At 44.4% G+C, this 22103-nt stretch overlaps 2 protein-coding genes across 4 annotated transcripts in view; both read left to right on the top strand.

Moving 5' to 3' along the window:
• The first annotated feature begins 1631 nt into the window (after positions 1-1631).
• LOC134735565 (uncharacterized) lies at positions 1632-2624 on the top strand. Its single transcript, XM_063631125.1, has 2 exons — positions 1632-1765; positions 2340-2624. The coding sequence occupies exons 1-2, from the start codon at positions 1649-1651 to the stop codon at positions 2532-2534; spliced, it is 312 nt and encodes a 103-aa protein (XP_063487195.1). The 5' UTR covers positions 1632-1648; the 3' UTR covers positions 2535-2624.
• Positions 2625-8768: 6144 nt separating this feature from the next.
• ZEB2 (zinc finger E-box binding homeobox 2) overlaps positions 8769-22103 on the top strand; it is a 132847-nt gene continuing 119512 nt past the window's right edge. For all 3 annotated transcript variants that reach the window (XM_055262059.2, XM_063631321.1, XM_055262058.2), the window contains exon 1: positions 8769-8898. In XM_055262059.2, coding sequence (XP_055118034.1) covers positions 8826-8898 — 73 coding nt within the window. In that variant the 5' untranslated portion in view covers positions 8769-8825. The remainder of the gene's footprint in view (positions 8899-22103) is intronic.

Below are 22103 nucleotides of genomic sequence, written 5' to 3'. Positions count from 1 at the left end.
CACATCTCTGGATTTGGGGAGGAGAGTGACTTGATTTTACATAGAGTATTGTTTTTCCCAATTAATTGTAGTCTACCACATATTTGTATGTGATTGCCTCATAAATGGTTTACAAATTGTTAAGAAGTTTATGGACATCTAGAAAGAATATTACAGCTCAATAAACTTTTACAAGTGTAGAAGAGAAATTTTAGATTAAAATGTGACTTTGTTTCTTCATCCTGAGAGAATGAATTTTTAAAAAACACATTTAAAATCAAGCATTAGATATGCAAATATGTGTTCAGATCAGAGATACCAAAATTATTCAAATGATTAATTATTCATCATAAAATGTCAATTAATAATTATGAAGCAGAAAAGGCATCTTTCTAATGCATCTTTATTTTTCTTGGCCTAAAAAGGGCTAAATATACATGTTCAATTGACTTCTATCAAGTTTTTAAAATTCAACAAAGTAAACAAATTGTAAACAAGTGCAAACTCTGAATTTTAATGAGAACAACAAATATGCCCAAAGTGAAGGGAAGAGCAAAAAATAATAATAAAGAAAACAAAACAAAAACAGTTATGTTCATGACATATGCCGCCTCATGCTCACTCACCTGCTATGTAACGGACAGTAACCTAGCCTAGCCAAGAAAATAACCCAACAACCCAAGTTTTGAATTTGCTTAGTAATGTGCAAACTACGTGACATGATGATGTTTCTCTCTGAATTGATCAATCTTTGTTGGGGTTCAGGAGGAGTGCTTTGGGAATTTTTTACCCTTTCCAAATAGTCATCAGAAGAAAAGCGCAGTTTTAGTTTCATAAAATTACCTATTGTAATGTCTAAAGTCTGTTAACAAATTAAGCACTACTAAAATATGGCTGTAAACAAACTTTTTCACATTGCCTTAATTCTAAAGAATGCTTCTATGCCGAGCATTATGCATTTTTTTCCAGGAAGAGTATATCTATTATATCTTGTCTTTTAAAATTATCAGTCTGAGCTGATGTGATAATATAGAAGAATAAACCATTGTGGTCACTGAAATATTGATTTATTTTATTTTTATTATTATTATTTTACTTTTCACTGACACCTGGTGAACTTGTCGTCTCTGAGACCCGGGGAGTTATTTTAGTCAGGTTGTCCCTGCCCTCCTGCTGGTAGATTAATTACACATTAAACGTTCTGTTTCCAAAACGAAATGATAAATCTGGACACATAAAAGAGGCACAAAAAGAATCACAGCGAGGGAGAAGAGTGGATGTTAAGAAAGAAAACAAGAAATTGCAAAAGGGAGATATCAGATAGAAAGGAGAACGTAGGAAATGCAACTGGGAAAGAATTTCAAGAAAATAAGGATAAAGGGCAGGGAGGGCTGAAAGGAGGGCCAGAGGGAGGAAAAGCAGGAGGGAGATTTTTGGTTTTCAATTCCCTGGTGAGGCTGCTGGCGTCCGCGCCCTCAACGCCCCAGCCTTCCAAGTTGAGGCGAAAGTCACCTCCTCGGGCCTGCGTCGCATCCAACTTACTCCAAGTTTTCTGGTGACTCCTACAAGGCCCCTTTCCGTCCCCCCCACCGCCCGCTCCCCGCCCCCCCCCCGCCTTAGTGAGATTGACAGTCGCGTGGAGGAGGCTTTTCCAGGCACAGCCTTTCTCATGGTAATCAGCCCCCAGCATCACCTCCCGGCCGCGGCTGCGCCCGCTCGGAGCGCCGCTCGCGGACCCCGGGGACCGGAAACAGGGCGGCGGGCGGGGAGCAGGCGAGCGAGCCAGGTCAGCTGACCGGGCGGCGGGCGGGGGTCGCGGGATCCCGGGCGGGGACAGGTCTGGGGGAGGGCGGTCTGGTGGGAGGGGGCCGAACACCGCCCCCGCCCCCCCCCCCCCCCGCAAGGCGCTCCTCCGCCTGTGCAGCGGGGCCCTTCCTGGAGATCAAATGCAGGGACCGAAGCTGGCGGCGGGGGTTGGGGCGGGGTGTGGGGGGGGGGTGGTGGCAGAGCGCGCGGAAAATTGGGGACAACAACCAGACCTGTTTAGCATCAATAAATTAAGATGCTCATTTGGGTCCTGAAGTTTGCTGGTTCCTGTCAGTGGAGACGTTGGCAAAAGCTCTGAAGCCAAGATTCAGCCTTTACTTCAAAAAAATAAAATAAAATCAACCCCTCAGCTGGCCGCCCTGCTGGGGCCAGGTGACGTGCGAGATTCCACAGCCTGCGGGTCTCGCAGCAGGGATGTTAGGGACGGTCTGAGCTTCTCTGGTCCTGTTTTGGTTTTGTTTGAAAGGGCTTCTCAGAGAGATGCTCCTGATTCTTTTTTTTTTTTTTTAATAGACTTTCCCCTCCTATCCTAGGCTCAACTCCGAATGGATTGGATTGCGAGTCTGCACGTGAGAAAACCGTTTGGCTTGGCTTGGACCCCTGCCGCCCCCACCCCCTCCACACACACCCAATCCAGGGGTACCCTTTATCACCCTTTGCTTGCAACTCCAAAAGAAGTTGCCCACCTCCTGAGTCACAACACAAGGTCGAATAATTCCTCTAGATGAAAGATCAGTTCCATTTCAAAACGAGAATAGGTTCCTTTTTTTATTTTCTCCACATGGTACAAAATAAACAGAATTTGCTTAAAAAAAAAATCATTAGCTGTGGCCAAATTCGAATTCCTTCTACAGCCTGTGTGTTCAAGGGCAGAAACATTGTATCTCTTCGGGCATCTGGGCCGCCAAGCTGAGCGGGGGGAGGGGGGAGCGGCTGTGAAAGTTGAGGAAATTGACAGACTGAGAGGTGAATGGGGGGACAGGCACCAGGTCCTGGCTGGAGGGAATTGGAAAACAAAAGTGCATCCTTCTCATCCTGCCTGGGTGGAGGGAATCCTGAGGGAGGCAGTTTGTTTTGCCCATGGAAACCCTAAATAATTATTTTTCCCCCTTCAATGTTGATTGCAATATTATTTCACATTTCTGTGTATCTGTTGTTTTAATCTCTTTCGTCTGCGCTAATCTCGAAGTGGATTATTAGTGGGGAAGGCAGAGAAGGAGAGATTCATTTGCAGGACTTATTTTGCTGTGTGAGGAGCCGAAAGCCAGCAGCCCCCAGTCCTCTCTCGACTTTTCTCTGCGTCCTGCGCTCCTGCATCCTCCTGATCCCACGATCCCCATTGTCCCCGACCTGGCCCTCGGACTGAGGGAGTGTTCGGAACAAATTTATATTCTGGCTTCCTCCCGACCCCATCACCTCTGCCACGTTGAGAACTCTCTCGGCCAAATGCCTGGGGAGCGGCTTGCCAGTCAGGAAGCAGGGGCAAGGCAACCTAGCCGCAGCGCTCACCCCTCGCGGAGACCCTTCCCGTGCCACCATCCAAACATCTACCTTCATGGGAACCTGGAAGACTGCTTTTTCACCCCAAACCAAATACTGGCCAGTCGGAACTCCCAGTGCTAAATGTTGGGGACTGCCTCCTGCCACTTGAGCAATTACTGAGTCCAGGGTAATCAGATGATTAGGTGTTTTTAATGGAAATACTTAGGTTTTTTTTTTTTTTTTAAGTCAGATCCTAAGTAACCTGACATTTAATATACATAATAAAGACAAGTGTTTTGTTAGCTATTCGACTGGATCCTTTGACCTGAGGTTATGCTTGTGTGTGTGTCTGGGCTGTAAGCCTCCAGTGGCTACCTGGGTGCCTGAAGAGGAGTGTTGCCTGGAATCACTCTATGCAAAGGGCTCCTTCTTCCTTAGGAGTGGTAGAAGGGTGGCTGTAAAGCAAACGTCTAGAGAAAGCTGGACTCCAATCTTTTAAATTAAAAAAGAGGAAAAAAAGGAAGAGGAAGAAAAATGGACATGAACAGTGGTGCTAAATCTCAGAAGAGGAACTTGATAAGTCACACATATATTTAGTATAGATATATAATAATGAAATAAATGTAAAATATAAAATTAAGAATGTGCCTGACCCATGTTGAAAATCTTTGATTTTATTTAGTAAGAATTTTTAAGCTGAAGATCCTGAATGCCTTTCTTCTGCAGATACTTTATCTGTGATGGGGTGGGGGGAGAGAGTTAATTTATCCAGCAGCTATTTTCATTATAATAAATACTTAAATGAGGAAAGAGGTGAGTAACCAACTGTGAAAATCTACTTTCTTGCATCCTAGAACAAGATCTAGCTGTGGTCTGCTAGGTAGTTATTAACCACCTCCCCCACCCCCGCAAAAAAAAAAAAATACAAAATACAAAGACGTGTACCTCTGGGAGTGTGGATGTGGCAACCCATGTGGTGGCTTGTCCCTCCTTTGAGTGCAATTGCCAGTGACTCTTGCATTCAAAGTCTTGCTTTAGGCACACATTCAAAGCACAGTTCAAAGCAGTTTATCTTAATATAGTGTTGGATCAGGGTATTATTTGTTTCAGATTTCATCAGACTGGAAACAGGAGGGTGTAACATATTTAACAATATGAAAGCTTAAAAATTGGTTTGAGGCAGCTCTCTGGTCCTCTTAACACCTCCACCTTTACCTTTCCGAAGAATCCTAAATGCTGTGAGACTAGAAGTTTATTTGTGCTCTGAGGTTCTCAAGCACTTTCACTCTTTAGGAAAAAAAAAAAAAAGTCTCACAGTTATTTAAGAAATTGAGCCTGAACCATCCGAGGATAGGAGATTTCTTCCTTTTCCGATAAATGCCTGTGCTCAGCATCCTCAAATTTGGCTGTCTTTATTTACTTCTATATTAGTTCCAATTATGTGCAGTGTAAACCAGCTTTTTGATTAACAAAACAGCAGAGCATTGGTTAAGAACACTTAAACTTCAAAAAAATTCCCCTGGGAAGTGGGCTCTGAATTGGTTAATAATGTGCAGTACTTGCTAAATTGCTGACTTCCAGATGTGGAAAATATCTTTCTTGTTTAGGACCTATGTAACCTGATTGGATTACGACAGAAGCGTCACGTTGGAAGCTTTTGAGTGATTATTTAATTAACCATACAGTAGAAAGCTGTATTCTCCAGGAAATCCCTTCCATATTTGCATAACCAATCCCTTCAGAGCAAAGGTGGAGTCTTTTCCTTTTAATTTTACTTTAATTGTAATATCAAAAAATATATACTCCAAAACTTAGACCCCATGCCGGTTAATAGCATGCTCTCCCTTCCCTGCTAAGTTTCTCTATCTATGGCCTTTCTCTTTTCTCCTCCTGCTTCCCTACACACTCTCCCTTACTTTGTAGTCAGGTCTCCCCGAGGTGTAGAGAGATTCAGAGATCGGCCAACCGAGTGTTCTATGTTAATTTACTTAGAGACCCTTTATTAAAATGCCAAACTACTTTTTAATATTGGGATCCAGTCCAGAAATTCATCATGCACACACCCTAATACACATGCCCTAAGATGCAGCTCCCATGCAGCATTTTTTTTTTTTTCTGGCTCTGGTACCTAAAAAGAAAAAAATAATAATAAGAGAAAGGGCAGAGAATTTTGTTCCAGAAGCTGTGCTGAGATAGCTACACAATTTGATGTGCATCTCAAATATAGTCATTAGAGATATCTGTATAAGAAGAGACTATCTGGATTGAGGACCCGGGATCTTTCCCTTTAACTTTCGCCCCTTGGAGTTCTCCAGTTCTGTGAATGGTGTGCACCGTTTTCCGCCCTGTACTCTGTAGGATTTAGTGATGAGGATAATGATGCCAAAGGCTTGACGGGCGGGGGGGGGGGTGGAGGGGGGGGGGAAAGGGAGGGAGGGGGGAGGGAGGCGAAGGCGAAAGGGAGGGAGAGGAGGAAGGGAGGGAGGTGGAATTTCATTTCTTCCACTAAAGCGTTTGCGGAGACTTCAAGGTATAATCTATCCCAGATCCTTTCCCAGAGAGAAACTTGGCGATCACGTTTTCACATGATGCTCACGCTCAGGGCGCTTCAATTATCCCTCCCCACAAAGATAGGTGGCGCGTGTTTCAGGGTCTCTCGTCTCTCTCCTACAGAAAAGAAAAAGAAAAAAATGTCATTAGAAGAGGCGTAACACGTCAGTCCGTCCCCAGGTTTGTGTTTCCTGGAGTGGCCGAAAGAGATCAGTTCTAACCTGCTCCGCAGGAATAACGGTCCTGCCTCCCGACACTCTTGGCGAGGTTTTTGTACAGTTTGCTCCGGGAGCTGTTTCTTCGCTTCCACCTTTTTCTCCCCCACACTTCGCGGCTTCTTCATGCTTTTTCTTCTCACCATTTCTGGCCAAAACTACAAACAAGACTTCACAGGTAGGTTTTTTTTCCTCCCCTTTTCTCTCTTTTTATCCCTTTTTGGTGTGCTCGTCCTCCATCCTCCTTTTCTAATTTTCTCATTTTGAGTGGGGATGTGAGTCTGAAGTGAGAAGGGGTGTCCGTGGGTAGGAATTTCAGGTGGGTTTAGCTCCTTTATGGCAAGCTTTTCTCAAGAGTGGCTTCTTCGCTCTCACACTCACACTCTCTCTCCTTGCTTTTCTCTCCTTTTTCCCTCCCCCAAATAATTTCCCCTGTACCTGTCCATTCAGGTAACCAAAGGTGCCCTTTGCTATCCAGCCCAAGAAAAGTTTTATTGAGAATTATATGGCTGGAATAAAAACTCAGCAAGGGGAGAGGTCCTGCTCTATTTTCGCATCTAGTTCCAATTCATTATATTCAGCAATTAGGACTTGGCAAATACCTGTTAATAATTACAAAACTTGGTCAGTTACAGACCTACAAATTCGGGGGGCAAGTCTTTCTCTTAGACATGGCAGTTCATCCTCTCCCACCGAGAAGGCTGTTTTCTAAGCAGAAAGTTGTCTGTTTTTGTCTGCTTAGCGAGTTTCATTTCTTTATTTCATTCTTTGTGTGTGTATGTGTGTGAAGTAACACCTCACTTCTGTGATTATAAATAAAGAAGTGAAAGTCCTCATGGAACTTGAGTCGTTTACCAAAGTGGAGGGGGGGCACTACAGCTGGGAAGAAAACTGCTGTCAGGGTATCAGGGTTTTAAATTAGGATAACTTTTAAAATTGTATTTTTAATGGCAAAGTAATATAGACATGGATTTAATAGAAGACACATACACACATATATCCCATTCCATACTTTGGCACTGAAAAGTCGAGAGAGAGATAGCAGGAGTTCCCAGGAACAGTGATGAGCCCGGCTAACATGAATGTGTTTATCTCCCACCTACTGATATATTTTACATGCTCCCCCTGTAATGATGAAGGCAAGATTACTAACTCCAGACTTAGGAGTAACAGGCAAAGATAAAGTTTACAGCACAAATGCCCTGTCTCTCTCACACACACACACATGCCCATAAAACTAGCAACTTACTTTATTAAACATGTATTTATATGCAGTCGTGTGTTTCAGGATGAATATAGACAGGCCAGCTGTTTCATCCCAGACACTTGTGTGACCATTTCTTTATTTCAGGATTTCCCCTAACAATTTCAAATCAATAGGACAAGGAAAGAAATGATAAAATGTGTCAAACTTAAAAGTCTCCTACTGTGTATGCCTAGGTAAATTTAAGGTGCTTTCTAAAATATCCACTTCCCCTTCTCTCTGCCCCCCTCCCTTCACCCTCTCAGCAAATGTGTGGAAACTGATACTCACTTTCCAGGTTTTCTGCAAAGCTTCTAGCACAGGAGACAATAGGTGCTGGGCGTGGGGACTGAGTGTGCCCGGCAGAGAAAGGGTTAATGGCCCTTGTGTTACAGTTTGCATCTGTTACATCTTTTATAGCCCCCTGTTTAAACTAATCCTCGAGGCACAGCATCTTCCCAACCTCCACCGAGTTTTCAGGATTCTCCTCCTCTCCTGCCTGCCTCCGAGGTTCCCCTTCTCCAAGTTTTGACAGTTTCAACTGAAAAAATGCAGCGCCTCTCTCGATTTTTAGGTACAAAAGTTTCGAAGCCAGAAAGGATACGATCATTTAGTAGAGCTTAAAAGTATTGCCGTAGTGGTTGGACTTTCTCTTTCCTTTCTTAAGGGAAAAAAAAAAATTCTACTGGAACTATTTAAGGGAACCAGTGTGGGGGAGCATGTGTGTGAGTGAGGTGGGGGGAAATACTTAAGTAAATATTGTCAAAGTGGCGGGGGGGTGGGGTGGGGTAAAGGACAATGTCCAAAGAGACTTATAATTATATTTATCATTGCGGCGTAAAACGGGAAATCTTAATTTGGGGGCGAGAGTGGGGGGAGGAAGAGACGGTGCCTCGATAAACTCCAAAAGGGGAGGGGAGGGGGCGCTGGGCGAGTGGGCTTCCTATAATTACTATTATCAATTTGCCCGAGTGTGCTTCATCCAGGGGCTGTTTCGCGTTGTTTGTTTGTTTGTTTGTTTGTTTCCTCTGGGAATTGGGGGGGTGGGGGGATGAGAAAAGATGAGAGCGAAAAGAAAACCTCGCCTCACCCCAAGTTCCCGAGCCGGGGGCTGAGGACTTTTCGGAGGAAAGGGTCCGCCTAGCCCTGAGTCAAGCGGTCTTACTGTACCGCCGTGTGCATTCCCTCATACGGTCAGGAGTTATGACTCATTTTGAAGATGTAATTCTTGTCTCTCTGATCCCCTCGCGGGTGCAACACACCAAACAGTAACAAACACAAAGCGCCTCGGGGCCAAGGCTGGGGGTGGGGGGCGGGGAGGGGGCCGCCGAAGTTTCGCTTTGGCGTTGGGGGGCGCGGATGGGTGCTCGCCGGGGCCCTGGCCCGGCTCCCCTGGGCGGCCCGCGCGCGTTTCAAGGGGCGCGGGCGATGCCCACATTGTCGCTGTGTTTGGTTGCTAGATCGAGCCTGCGTGCTGCCGAAGCAGGGCGCCGAGTCCATGCGAACTGCCATCTGATCCGCTCTTATCAATGAAGCAGCCGATCATGGCGGATGGCCCCCGGTGCAAGAGGCGCAAACAAGCCAATCCCAGGAGGAAAAACGGTAAGAAGCGGCCCGAACCAAACTTTTCCGGGCCACTCCGCGGCTCGAGACCCAGGGAGAAGGAGGGGGAATGGGGAAAAGGAACCGAGGCGGCGGCGGCGGCGGCGCCCAGGGCTCTAGGGCGAGCCTCCCTCCGCGGCCGGCGCCGGAGCCCGGCGCGCGCGGCGGCTGGACTGGGGGGAGTTGGGGAAGTGCCGGGCAAAGTGAGCGTCAGGCACCCGGGGGCTCCGAGCGCGGGGGTCCGGCCGGGGCCCCGCGCCCCCAGCCCTGCTGCCCCCCTCAAGCCCCTGCCTCCGCCCTCCCTCCGCCTCCGCCTCCCGCTCCGCTCGCGCCCGGCCCGCCGGGTCTCCGGCTGGGCTTCGGGAGCGTCCGGCTAGGGCAGGGCGGGGGCCCAGGCGCTGGGTCGCGCAGGATCCCGGGGCGGGGGCGGGGGCGGCAGAGAGACTGCGAAGGCAGGAGAGGGGAACCGGGGCTGCGCCTCAGCGAGGCTTAAAGTTTCTTGCCGGAGTCGCCCGGCCGCCTCTCGGTGCGCCAAGTAACGGTCCGCGGGCAGCGGGGCCCGGCCCATCGCGCCCAGACCCCGGGGTGGGAGGGAGTCGGCCGGCCCCGCGCGGGGTCCGGTGGGGTCGATGATGGCTCGGGGACGGATGACTCCTCTCCAGCAGGCTCTGGCCCCCAGGCCGGGGACTCAAGGAGTCGCAGGGCGCAGCGAGACTTTTCCCGGCAGTTTCTACATGGTCTGGAGGAGCCCGTTATCCAGGCTGAGTCAGGAAGGAGGAAGGAGATGGGGGTTCGAGGGGCACACGCAGATCAGAGGTGGAATATTAAAAGGGGGGGGTGACAGTTTGGTAGGTCCATCTTGGAGAGAGCCAGAGAAGGGACGAGGGGGGAGAGAGAGAGAGAAACACAGAGAGAGAGGAAGAGAGTGAGAGAGAGACCCCCTAGGTATTACCCCAAACAAAATCGTGGGAATAAAAGAGAAAAGTGATTGGCAAGAGCGCGGAAGGCGCCTGGGGGAGGGGAGAGGGCTGGGGACTAGCGAGGGTGCCGGGGGGGTGGGGGAGCTGACGGAGGATAACTGAGTTTAAAAAGAAAGAAACCAACCCCCGAAAACAAACAAGCGAACGAGCGCCAGCCCAGACTCGGAAAGGAAACTTCTCGCTCCCCTCGCTCTCAGCCGGATCACCCGGTGCGGGGCCGCGTAGACGCTCCCGAGGCAGGCGCGGGGACGCAGCGCCCACCTGGCCTCCCGGCCTCCGCAGCCCCAGCCCGCGCCTCGCGGGGACTGCCCGGGCCCACTTGGAGCAACTTTCCTCTAGAGAAGACAATTGTGCGCGCCCCCGGCCTGCCCCAGAACTGCGCGGCGCGGGGAGGGGGCGGCTGGGGGGTGCAGTGTGAGGTGCTGGAAGGAGCAAAACACAAAGACGAGAGAATCTTGATTAGAGACAAATGATGCTTTTCTCTCTCTCTCTCTCTCTCTCTCTAGGTTTTGTGTGTGTGTACGCGTGTGTGTGCGTGTGTGTGTCTTTTGCTTGTTGTGGTGGAGGTGTCGAGCCATATGGGGGAGTGATAGAGGAATTTTAGTCAGAAACTGTTCGTTACGTTATCCTGCCTTTCCCCTTTGTGCTGTCTTTGGTCTATTTGCTTGGCTTAGTATTACAGAAAAACAAGTACAATAATATATTCCGAGCTGCTTCCCCAAGATTCAGTTCAGGCTGCTGCTTTTTAAGTCTCTCCCTCTCTCTTTCTCCCTCTCTCTCTCTCTTAATTTAATTTTTTTTTCACTCTGGTGTCTGGCATTATTTAAGGTGGTCCTTACGCAGGAGACCTCCCCTTCCCCATCTCTGAGTAATTTAGTAGACACTAAAATTACACCTAATGTCCCCCTCTCCTCTCTTGTGTTTCCTCTGTTCCTTTTATTAAATGTTGGTTATTGATTTTCTAAAATCAATGTCTGTTGTGGGGCTTTATTCCCCCTCTTACAAGTATCTAAAGCACGTTGCTGATCAACTGGATAACAAAAGCTTTGTGTCAAGGAGGCTTTTTTCCCCCTTCTGTTAAACAGTCTTTTTTTTTTTTTTTTTTTTTTTTTTTTTTTTTGAGAGAAAAGAGAATGAGATTTAAAACAAGGCTCCCAGAAGTGTTCTTTTGCAGGGAAGACTATTTAAAGTGTGCACTTCTTCTTGCCTTCCTCCTTCCACCTCCTTCGGGATTTTGCCACCGTTGACCAGCCTGGCCCTAGCAGTGAGGCCAGGCCAGAACCCAGGTCTAAGGAAATAGAGGGATCCTGGCTTCCTGGGAACCCCTGGGAGACCTGGCAGAGAGGGAGGCCCGTTGGGCGCTTCGCAGGTGGAATGGAGTGCCAGAGATGTCCGCAGTCATGGACACTGCAAGTATTTCCCCTCCACCCAGCCACTAACTTTGGAGAAGCCTCCACATTCCGAAGTGGAAAGTTGAATTGCACATTTTAAGGCATTTAGCCCAGATCCTGCACACTTAACATCAAGCCTGTCCATTGCTTACGGCTTCTCTAACTTTGACTGTTACCTGTCTCTTTTTCCAAATAAGCTATGGGAAAACATGCTGTATATTGGTTACTTGTCAGTGTTTTTCACTGGGTTTAATGTGACTGAGCAATGTTCTGGTTTTGAGAAGCAGGTAGAAGAGTACTACCACCCCACCCCTTTTTCATTTTCTTTCTCATCAAACACATATCCAATGCCTTTCCCTTTGGGAATTGCTAGGATTTATCTGAACTGAGTGGATTTTTCTTCTTTCCTGGATTCATGGAAAAGATGTCACTTTTGAGCTTGTGTCTTTGCTGATAACACTAAATATGATGATGCTTATCAAAATCATATAGAAATTCCTGGAAAGAAATAATGGCAATAATAATCGTAGTAGAAGCTGGAAGGGAAAAAAAGATGGTCATCCGGGAACCTAGAATGGCACTTTATATAATTTTAATGAAGTCAACACTGTATATATAGACTAAGGCGACAAGGAGATAAAACGTGTAAAGCAGTGTGTGTGTTTTAAAGGCTGGTCAAGAACGTGGGTTAGAAGACAATGCTATGTACATTTAATAAAAAGCAAAGGAGAAGGAGGCAGTTGAAGAAAAATAAATGTACAAAGAGAGAAACAAGTATCTGAAATACAACCTTCCAGATTCTCAGGCTAGCAAGATGCCTGGCAGAGGCAGTGCCAGGGCCAAGTTAACCCATAGCGGGCAGTCAGTCTCCTTTCCCCCACATGGAAAGGAGGAAATCTCTTCCCAGAAAATAAGATGTGCAGGAGGAAAGGGAGTGGGGTGAGGGGGAAGGAGGCAAAAAGCGAGTTGCCCGCAGACAAGAATGTGTGTCGGTTTCAAGAAAGTTCAGTCAGATGATCCTCAGTCGCCTGACTCACTTTGTAACACTTTCACTGAAGCTGGAGAGGAGGGGGAAAACCCAGCCCCCTTTTTCTTTCCCCTGATTATACCCCACTATCTCCACACAACCTTGGAGTCAGAAATGAGCACTCGGAGCGGGAGATGCCCTGCTGCTGCTTGCCACCGGTGCAGCCCGTTTGTAACTTGCAAAGTTTGTTGCTTTTGCCCCTGATTCGGGCAGCGGGTCCTGGGATGCTCCTGCTTCCCTCCTGCCTCCCACGGAGCCCGGGAAGAGGGTCTGCCTCTCCATCCCGCCGCCTTCCAGCATCAGCCTCTGAAAAATCTCACAGAGACATGCGCGTTGTAGCAAAAATCAAATCCGGAAACTGCTTGTTTCAGAGAAAGGAATGAAGTTGTCTTTTAAAGAAAAACTGAATTAGGAGGAGAGAAAAGGAAAATAGGAGAAGAAAAGAAAAGTTAAATTTGATTTTTCTCCAGAGTTTCCGCCAAAGGGTTGGGGACAGTGTGAAGGAGAAGGGGAGCTTTTTACAAATGCCTTTGGTCTCTGAACTTCAGTGGCAAAGGACAGGGATCAAGTTGAATGTTCTCAGGGCTTTGGATCCTAGAGGAGAAACAGTCAGAAGAGCAGAAATGATTATCCCTGTTTAAAATAAGCCCTCACTCTTTACCACATCCTTAAAGGAGTGGAGGTGCTGGTAGTGATGGTTAGAGGCAATGAGGGACGGAGAAGTTGCTCCCGTTTCAGAGATGCTTAAATGAAAAGGAAAGAAAATGCAGTCAACCCCTTCTCCAGGAGGTGCCTCCTAGCTCTCCTCCCTGAGAGGTGAAGTTGGGATGGGGCACACACACAAGAGTCACACACACTTAGACAGGGAAGTTTCCTTCGGATCACAGTCAGTCCAGACTTGGTTATCTTTGCAAAGTGTGCAAATCTTTGGAAAGTAGCTTTCTTCGTAAAGTTGATGAGCTTCTAGGAAGCCTGTTTTGCTGACTTTCAAAGCACTCGGGCAGTTTGTATGGCAGGTACCAGTTCTGAGGGCACTCCAAAGATATCCATCTCCATCCTTTTTTCTCTGTGGAGATCTTCTGCAAGTTTTGTCACGCTGCACACACACAAGGCTGGGGGCTATGTATCTAGGCTGATGTATTTGTTTTATTTTGGTCTGGAAAAACTAAGCCAATTGGGGTAGAAGCATGCTTTCCTTCGTAGCAGAGCCAGTAGGCTGCTGGTGTCCATAGAGTGACAGTCCACCAGGACTAAGGGTGGGCTGAGGATTTTAAACTTTACATTGTTTCTCTGTTACCAAATACAAATAAATGCACATCTTCCACCATTTGTTTTCAAATAGGGTAAAACCAAGATTAAAGTTCCCTGCTCAACTGCTATGTCATAGGTTTCAGTGTTTCCCTTCCTTCTTTATTTGCTTAAAGAAAATTCCAAGAGGTTATTAAAGACCTTGATGCCATATTAAGAATATTTCCTGGGAAAAATGTGTGTCTACCCTGAAGGTAGGAAAGGAGGGCGTTGCTAGCCTCTCTAGCAGTGCGGCGTTTATTCTAAGATGTGGGAGATTCTTTTCCTTGCAACAGTTTTTGTCATCTGCATTCTTCCAAGGCTTTTAAGGTGCATTTTCTTCTGTGTGAAAGGAAATTCTTTGTCCTTTTCCTCTCAGCACCGTGGCTTCCCAAGGTAGACACTATTTTGTGCCTGTCACAGAGAGAGGGAGTGCAGGTTTGCAATGCTCACAGACAATTGATTGTCTGCCCTAATGTGTTTCATTTACATGTTTATAACGTCAATGGTGCTGGGGTGTCCACTGTACCATTCATTCCCGCATTCCCACAAGGGGGCAATTGTCTGAATGGCCAAGTCAGACACCTTTTTGATTGCTCTTTGGTTGTCTTTTCAGAGCAAAGAGATAAAGGAGGAAAATCTGTGATGCAGAAACACTAGTTGAAAATATACAGAATTAAATGTCACCACAAAAGCAGATGTTAACATAAGCCCAAATATGCTTTTTAGCCAAGATGTGAAGGTTGAAAAAAATAATTCAGAGCAGAGGGAAGGATGATTTAAACCAATAAATATAGCCCTATTCTCCCTCTTTATTTCTTTTCTGTCTTTAGCAATCAGAAGATGAAATGTAATTTTCCTTTTCATTTTTAAGCCTTGAAACATCCAGGCACCTCCTCATTATTTGTATGTTTGCTGTGATTTGTGAATTTTGTATATATTTACATAGCTCTGTTTATGCCAACAGCATCAGCTTACCACTTGGAAAATCTATTGAATGACTATTTGGGCTGTGGGGAGGGTAAACTTTTAAAAAGTAAGATCCAAGTATTTCTTCATCAAGCAGTTTTTAAAAGGAAAACGATAATAATCAGTAGGCTCCATGGAAGCCTTTGGCTTAATAGCTATGTGCCAAATACTTTTATCTTGGGTGACAGTCATGTCAGAGTGAAAGCTCTCAGGAAAAGTGTAACTAGTAGTTACAAAGTAAATAAAGGATTTCGTTTTAAGGTGTTCTGTAGTGTTTTTATGCTGTGTATGTGCATGTGTGTGTTTTGTCTTGTGTTTCCTCTGAGGAGGTAAGAAGAAAAGCCATCCATGCGTGTATCTTTTGGCTTTTCTCTTCTTTCCGTTCTCCCCTACATATTATGCATATATGTAGCCCACATGAATACACCTGTTTAAAAGAAAATCACAGTTCAGATGGTGCCTTGCTGGTTCATTTAGGAAACAACAGTTATTAGAAGTTGGTCTGATTTCACGTGTGGTCCATGAACAGAGAAAATACCAACTCTTGTGTCATCTGGTGGGAGGCAAATGGGGGAAAAACTTTTATAATTTTGTAGTAAATTAGAGAGGGGAAAAAAATTGCCAGTCTGTGAAAAGATTTTTGCCTCTCCGGGAAGACACACACACACACAGTAGCTGCACCGTTAGCTGAACCCCTGACACGGCGGTCTTTTGAATGCCTTAGGTATGATTTCACTTTCGCTCACATCAATGCTGACCTGAATGCCTTTCATATCTGATCCGCTGTGTCTCTCCCAGTAAACATCCCCTGAGGGGAGAACAAAGAAAGGAGCTCTTCTTCTTCTTAATCACAATTCAGCCCTTTCACCGCCGGCAGGCTCCATTTGCATTCTGCCACAGAAAGCCAAGATGAAAAGAAAGAGAGAGAGAGAAAGAGAGAGAGAGAGAGAGAGAGGCACAGGGTAGTAGCTGAGTAAAATAACTTAGGTGTTTGTGGCTGTTTGTTGGGCTTCCCCTAGTTACCAGCCTTATATAGCTGATGCTCCACCAGGCCCTGTCCCTCCTGACAGGCATATAGTGTTACAAGATGGCATGTCTGTACTATTCATGGCCACCCGCTCAACACTTGAGGTAAAAAGTGTCAGGAGGGGATCGAATTCTCCCCCAGAAGCCTGCTAGATTTGGGGTCAGGTGTGTGGACTTCCCGCCCTTAAGTGCTGCCTACGATTTGGCTTTAATAAGTCTGATTGTTTACCAGCGGACCAGAGAGGTGAGGGCCCTGGGGGTGGGAGGGACGGACGAGCTGGAGACTGGGCCCCTGGTCTGGTTTCAGTGACGGGTCCTCAAACCCAGCCTGAACACACTGATAAATCCTCAGGAAAACTGGAAAAGACTTTCCCATTTTTCCCCCTGACTTTTTATGATAATTCATATTTTCAAATGAAAGGGGAAAAAAGCCAAGAAGAAACTCTCAAATGAGCCAAAAAGGAAAAAAAAAAATTCTCTGAAAAGAATTTTAGGGGGAAAAGTTGTGCTATTTTAAAAAGCTTTGAGGGCTGTAAAGTGCCACGTTTTTCACACCTTCTCCATACTTTTTTTTCAGATTTTTTTAGTATGTTTAACATTTGTGAGATGACAGCCTTTTTGTATCTCAAACTGGATGCTTCAGGATTTGTAGGGGAGGGGTTGGTGGTATTCACGTTCTCTTGTGAGAGAAAGTTTGTGCCTAAAGGCCTCCTTCCTGGAAACTGTTTAAATCCTCGCAGGCAGACCTGTCAGGTTTTACTGTGTTATTTGCCACCATTTTCAACATGCAAAAGTAACATGCAGTTAATGGTACTGGAATGAGACCACAGCAAGAGCAGAAACCTCTCGTGACAACTTTTCAGCGACATTATCTTGCTCCTAGACTGTCTTGTCTTTTTCTTCCCCTTTCTGAAACCACTTTTGAGATACCAGTACTTTTCTCCCAACAATTAGATTAAGGATACAATGCGCTCACACACATGCACCACACACACACACTTTCACTCACACACACACACACAAACTTTGGAAGTGCAATCTCTTCCAACAGCAGAGTGAATGATTTGAAACGGGGGCTTTTCCGATAGCCCTTGTGGAAGATTTCACTTATAAGAGCAAAACTAACGGATATATTAGAAGTTGTATGCGAACATGTGACACAGATTCCTGATTTTTTTTTCTTTTTCCCAGAAGATTTACAGAATTTACAAAAAGAGATTATCCCTACACCTTCCACCCCTCCTATCCACCCCCATGACCCAAGCAATGAAGGATTTAGGCAGATTTACTTCAGTAAACACCTTTGGACACTTGGGGAGAAAGTGGGAGTCTGTTTGCAAAAGGAGGCTTTTGTTAAGTGAGGTACGGGGATAATGCTTTACCAGGCAGCTGTGATATTAACCTACCCAGCAATGCGGGAACACTCTTTAACTCTTTGAGTGCCTGGCCCCTTGCGCTCAGCAGATAAAATCCTGGCTCTCCAAAGACACTCAGAATTCTGGCTCTAGCAGTTTATTATTCAGACAAGTCTTATAGGCATGAAAACTGTTCAAGCTTTTAAAACAATGTGGTTTAATTAGATGAGGTGGACTTACATTGCTCATAAGCCCTCCAAATGGTGGTTTATAATTGGCAAGGGAAAAAAAAAAAGATAGAAAAAAGGAATCAAGGCAGCACATTAAAAATTCCAGGAAATATCTTTAGAAAAGCTATTTTCATTTCTAGCTTTTAAAATATTAGACTACAGTAGCTAGAGGGAATGAAGCAGCTGGGGCCTCTCTCCTTCCTATAAAAGACACCAGAAGTTTGTGATGAAGAAAGGGACTTCAATTTGAAAAGCTATGAGAGGCCAGTTCGGACAGTGATATGATCTCAGCCTTCGTATCTTTTCAAAGGGGAAGTACTGCCTATCTGTCCAAACCTGGGAGGTTATGTGAACCTCAGAGTCAGGGCCTCAGGCTGGCCGTTACCAACTTGAGACTTTCCAAAGCAAGCAGAGAGCCATTTATGAGGAAGGAGTTAATGGTTATTTTTTGCTGGGCACAAGAATAACTTTACAGGTGTTGCATTTGGGCTTAAATAAGATTGCCTTATTTAGTTTCGAAAGAGTGTAGGTGTCAACATTCGAGCAGCCACAAATGTGTGAGAAAGTAAAGGGTATGAGACATGACGGAATTAAAGGTGTTTGCTATGTTGTTACACCGTGTGTCAGGCTGCAAGCTCCCTTTGTCACAGCCTCCTGGTTTGACAGCGCAGATCTACTTCCCTTCTAGGTGAGACAGCATTTTTAAACTGGAGTTATAAATATGGTACACCTTCGAGTTGCACCCTGCCTCCCAGATCCGTGAATCCTATTTGAAAGCATCTTGCCCTGAGACACAATGAACAAACGCCCGTATACAAGGAGGCTGTGGGCTCGGGGGCCCGGGCAGCGCCAGCATCACAGTAGCTGGCATTGACTGTTGTTTGGCAAGAAGGTCCTCTGCCAAATCATCCAATAATTAAGTTTTATGTTATTTGTATGAACGACCAAGCATGCAGTATTCCTTTTCAAATCAAAGGGAGGCTTAAAATTACTTTTTGAACACTTTCAGACCATGGTCAGGTCACAGTTTGGGGGCTGAATTAAAATGATCTCATTCATGATCTAATTGAGGTTGGCAAAACCTTAGCAGTAGCAGGAGTACATAAATATAAATCAAAGACCAAAATTTAGCAAATCATATCATTTGCTAGAAATCTGCTCATGAATTATTCTCCGATTGCCAACCCAGAAGTTAAACTTTGTCTCCCCTCAGCAACAGTAACTGCGCATATTTTTTCAGGCTTCTGACAGGAAAGTTAGAAGATCTGAAAAGAGAAAGGAGAAGGAAGATGATCACTGTATCATCAGATATGGTACATTTGTGACCCAAGGAACTATGAGAGCTGATAAAGCCATGTACGTTTACAGTGGGTGCTGCAGCCTTGGTTAGAAATTAATATGGGTTTCTAAAAACCAGACTTTGGAAGAGCAGGCAGCACAGACACATTAAGAGTGTAAGGGGAGCAAATGTTTCAAGAAGGGTCTGATTGTACTTTGCTTTCATTTTTTCAATTGAGGAATGTGATCATCATAATGATTCATGATTATTTACAAATTTAGTTCTATTACTGAGCTGGGTCCAGGGATTGAGATTTGAAGTAGTGGTTAGAACTAGAAGACAATACGGAGCTGTTAGTGTGCATATTCAGGTTACCTTTCATTCTTTCTTTCTTTTTAATGCTGCTATAAAATTAAGACTCCAAATAACTCTTCCTATAATCTGTGGGATTCAATGTCATATTCTATTGTATCTAATCAATTTTTAAGTTGTTGTATATTTTTCTTGTTTGCTGTGTATGATTTCATCTTAAACCCACACAACACTTTACTATAAACTAGAAGAGGTCTAATTCTGCAGTTGAATCTTTTGAAGTTAAAATTTTAAATCCTGTGTAAAAGAAGATATTCTTTTAATTAAACAATAAACACAGAACTGATCAGTTGGCCACCTTTATATGTCACAAACATATGAAGGTATGTTTTTAAATCTTCAGGATAAACTAAGGTGGGAACATTTAAAAATAATCTCAGGTGAGAGAGGTAGATGACCACATTCCTTTGGGAATAGGTAATTGTCATTAATGATTTCCTAAAATGTATTCTACATTTAAAAAACTGTAATGGATTTCTCTTTAATAGTTACGTTGCCCATATGACAACATAGTGATTTTTGTTCTTTATATACTGTTTCTTATTTTTTTTATAATAACTCTAGGAAAGGTACTCCTGACAAGGTGATAGCCACCCCCTCCTCCCAAATAAGAAATAACCAGTAATAGATGAACAGACTAAAATATTGTATAAAATCTGAGGTTTTTTTTCTTTCTTCAAATGGATGAGTAAATTTCAAGGAATTCAGTGCCCAAGTGATCTATAAATGTAATATATAGCTTTCACTGTTTCTTAGTTTAAGAAAGTATTTATTGTCTTGTATATCCAAGTAACTGTAATCAAGGAAATTGAAATTGCCTATTCTTGGAAGTACCTAAGTTTCTATTTTAGACGCCATGCACATCAATGGAAGTGTTTCACATCATGAGAATTCTCAGTTTTAAGAGGTGAGGCTTATATATAAGGAACTCAGTAAGCTGTGTTTTCATAATAAATAGACCCATTAAGAGGGAAATATCTCTGAGCAAAATGGTTGTCCTCTAAAGATGTCCCATCACCTTTGCTCTGCTGATGGGAATTTGAAAACTAAATACAGCCCGTGTGCACACATTCCCACATGCACACAAACACAAATGCACCCTAGAATCCAAACTCTCAGAATTTTCCTCTTTAACTTTCACTACAATCATCTAGCTTATGAATGAAATACACTTAAACAAAAATAGTACAGGCGAAAAATTAATGTAGATTCTTGTTTAGTAGGATTTATTGTAGGGGGGAAATGTGTTCCCTATGCCACATGACTCTTACGAAACTTACACCTATTAATCTAAGCTTTAAGTGTATTATTTAGGATAAATTACTAGCTTTGTGCTTTTGTACTGTTTTCTCCTATTTTCCTTCAGTATTACCAATCTTAACACAGATTATCCTAAACTGATTGCAAATTATTATGGTTTTTAGGACAGCATTCTGGAGTCCTGAATAAAGATGGTATTTTAAAGTAGTGTTTACAATATATAGAATAAAAAAGGGTGGGGGAGATTTAAAACTATACCGAACACTTAGAAATGTGTGGAGTTTTATACTTGTGCAGATAAGTGTGAGGTAGCCTTGCCCTGTGAAACCAAGACCACAAATGATACGTGTCAGTAGGTTCTTTGATAGGGCTTCTGGCCACAGTGTTTTTGTGCTGTCAAACTGCTATGTTGAACAAACACCTCCTCTGGGACAGAGTGATAAATGCAGAGACAGGCTGGCTTCAACCAGTCTCAGCAACCTCCTCAACCACACCCCCCACTCCCAGCCCACCTCCCACCTCCCACAATCCAGCCACCTCCCACCCCACTTTGCCCCTTTACCTGGAATTGACATTTATGTAGAGGTGCCCAGGATTTTTTAAGGTGTCAATGGTGAGTAATTGTTGATACTCCCCAAATCTTATGAATCAGTACTCTGAAACTGCAGGCAAAGTCCTTTTTCTGGCAGGCTTTATCTAGTCTTTTTAAATGGAACTGGACTGAGCTTCTAAACTTTTGCCAACTTGAACTTTTTCCACCTTTGCTTAATCACTTGAAAACCACTTGCTTTCCTTGTCTTTCCCCCAGTCGCTTTTTATTTTCTAATGTTCAAGCTATTACATTGTGCAACACAGACAAAATTTTGCCTTAAAAAATCCAAACACTATTACCTCTTACTTTTCACTTTCTAGCATTCTTTTAGGGCTAACATTTCAAATATATAGTCAACTGGGTGTTTTGTTTTGTTTTGTTTTTTTTCTTCTTCTTCTCTCTCGGAGCCATTATTCTCTGACTAAAACCTGTTTACTGGTGCCTTTGTGTGTGAGTTTTGTCCCCCTGACATTAAATGAATTTCCATCTTCTACTTCTGCAATCTCTAAGAAATAGATAAACCATTATATTTTTTCCCTGCTCGTATTTTAAAGTGGTGATCCTGACAGCAGGACGATTATTGCACTTTATGTTTTAGTGGATGTTTGCTGTTGCTAGTTACAGCAACACTTATCATAAGACAGCAAGAAAAGAGTAGTCCCTGGTAATTAAAGTAATGAAATATTCATTTACTCTACCTTTTCTGTAGTCTCACAAATTAGGCTGCTACATTTAATGCCTGCACTGCCTCTGTTTTTATTATAATGGCAGCTTTCGCATCTGCAATTAGGACTAATTCTGACAGTTACAATTTCTGAGGGATGGTAAACAGTGAACGAGATGTGCAGCAGAGGTATTACACGTGAAAAGCCCTTGTCTCTTTAACCTTGTTGTTTTTTTTCTCGCAGAGGTTACCTTTTCCCGATGGTGCAAAATCGACTTGACATAACTGTTCATCAGTTTCAGGGTTTTCCCTGGAGGTATTTGCATCAAATCAGCCCAGTCAAGCTTCAAGTTGAAATTGGCAGGCCAGAAACTCACAGGGTAGAGACTGGAAAAGAGACAGCCAAAGTACAGGCAGCAAACTGACAGCAGCAGAGTAAAAGACAGAGGGGTGGGGGGAGGTTGGGAGCGAGAGCTTTTCAACTTTAGTGTGCGGGAAATCTCAGCTCCTCCTGTACTGATCTCAGCAGCACCGTATCCTGAACGAGCTTGAAAGGTTGAGATTCAGAACACCTTCAGCTAATTCTTACCACTATGGCTCACCAGCCTTGCTCCGGGGGTTTGCTCTCACTTAATCTGATTGGATGCCTAAAGAGGAGTGGGCACACTTAATTAAACGGAAGGAAAGTTCTGAGGCACCTCCCCAGCACTTATTAAAGCTTGAAAGCCAAATCTCATGATCAGTGTTATAGGAGGAAATTAAGGTGGTTTGGT

This window comes from Symphalangus syndactylus, chromosome 22 (genome assembly GCF_028878055.3).
Source record: "Symphalangus syndactylus isolate Jambi chromosome 22, NHGRI_mSymSyn1-v2.1_pri, whole genome shotgun sequence".
NCBI lineage: Eukaryota > Metazoa > Chordata > Mammalia > Primates > Hylobatidae > Symphalangus > Symphalangus syndactylus.
Note: the sequence above shows the minus strand (reverse complement) of the source record. Positions and strands in the feature narration are given on the sequence as shown.

Excerpts from the sequence above, each read along its gene's own strand:
- LOC134735565 (XM_063631125.1), top strand. The coding sequence starts at position 1,649 with ATGGTAATCAGCCCCCAGCATCACCTCCCGGCCGCGGCTGCGCCCGCT. Across the intron at positions 1,766-2,339 it reads GGAGCAGGCGAGCGAGCCAG|GCTCAACTCCGAATGGATTG; the intron begins GTCAGCTGACCG and ends CTCCTATCCTAG.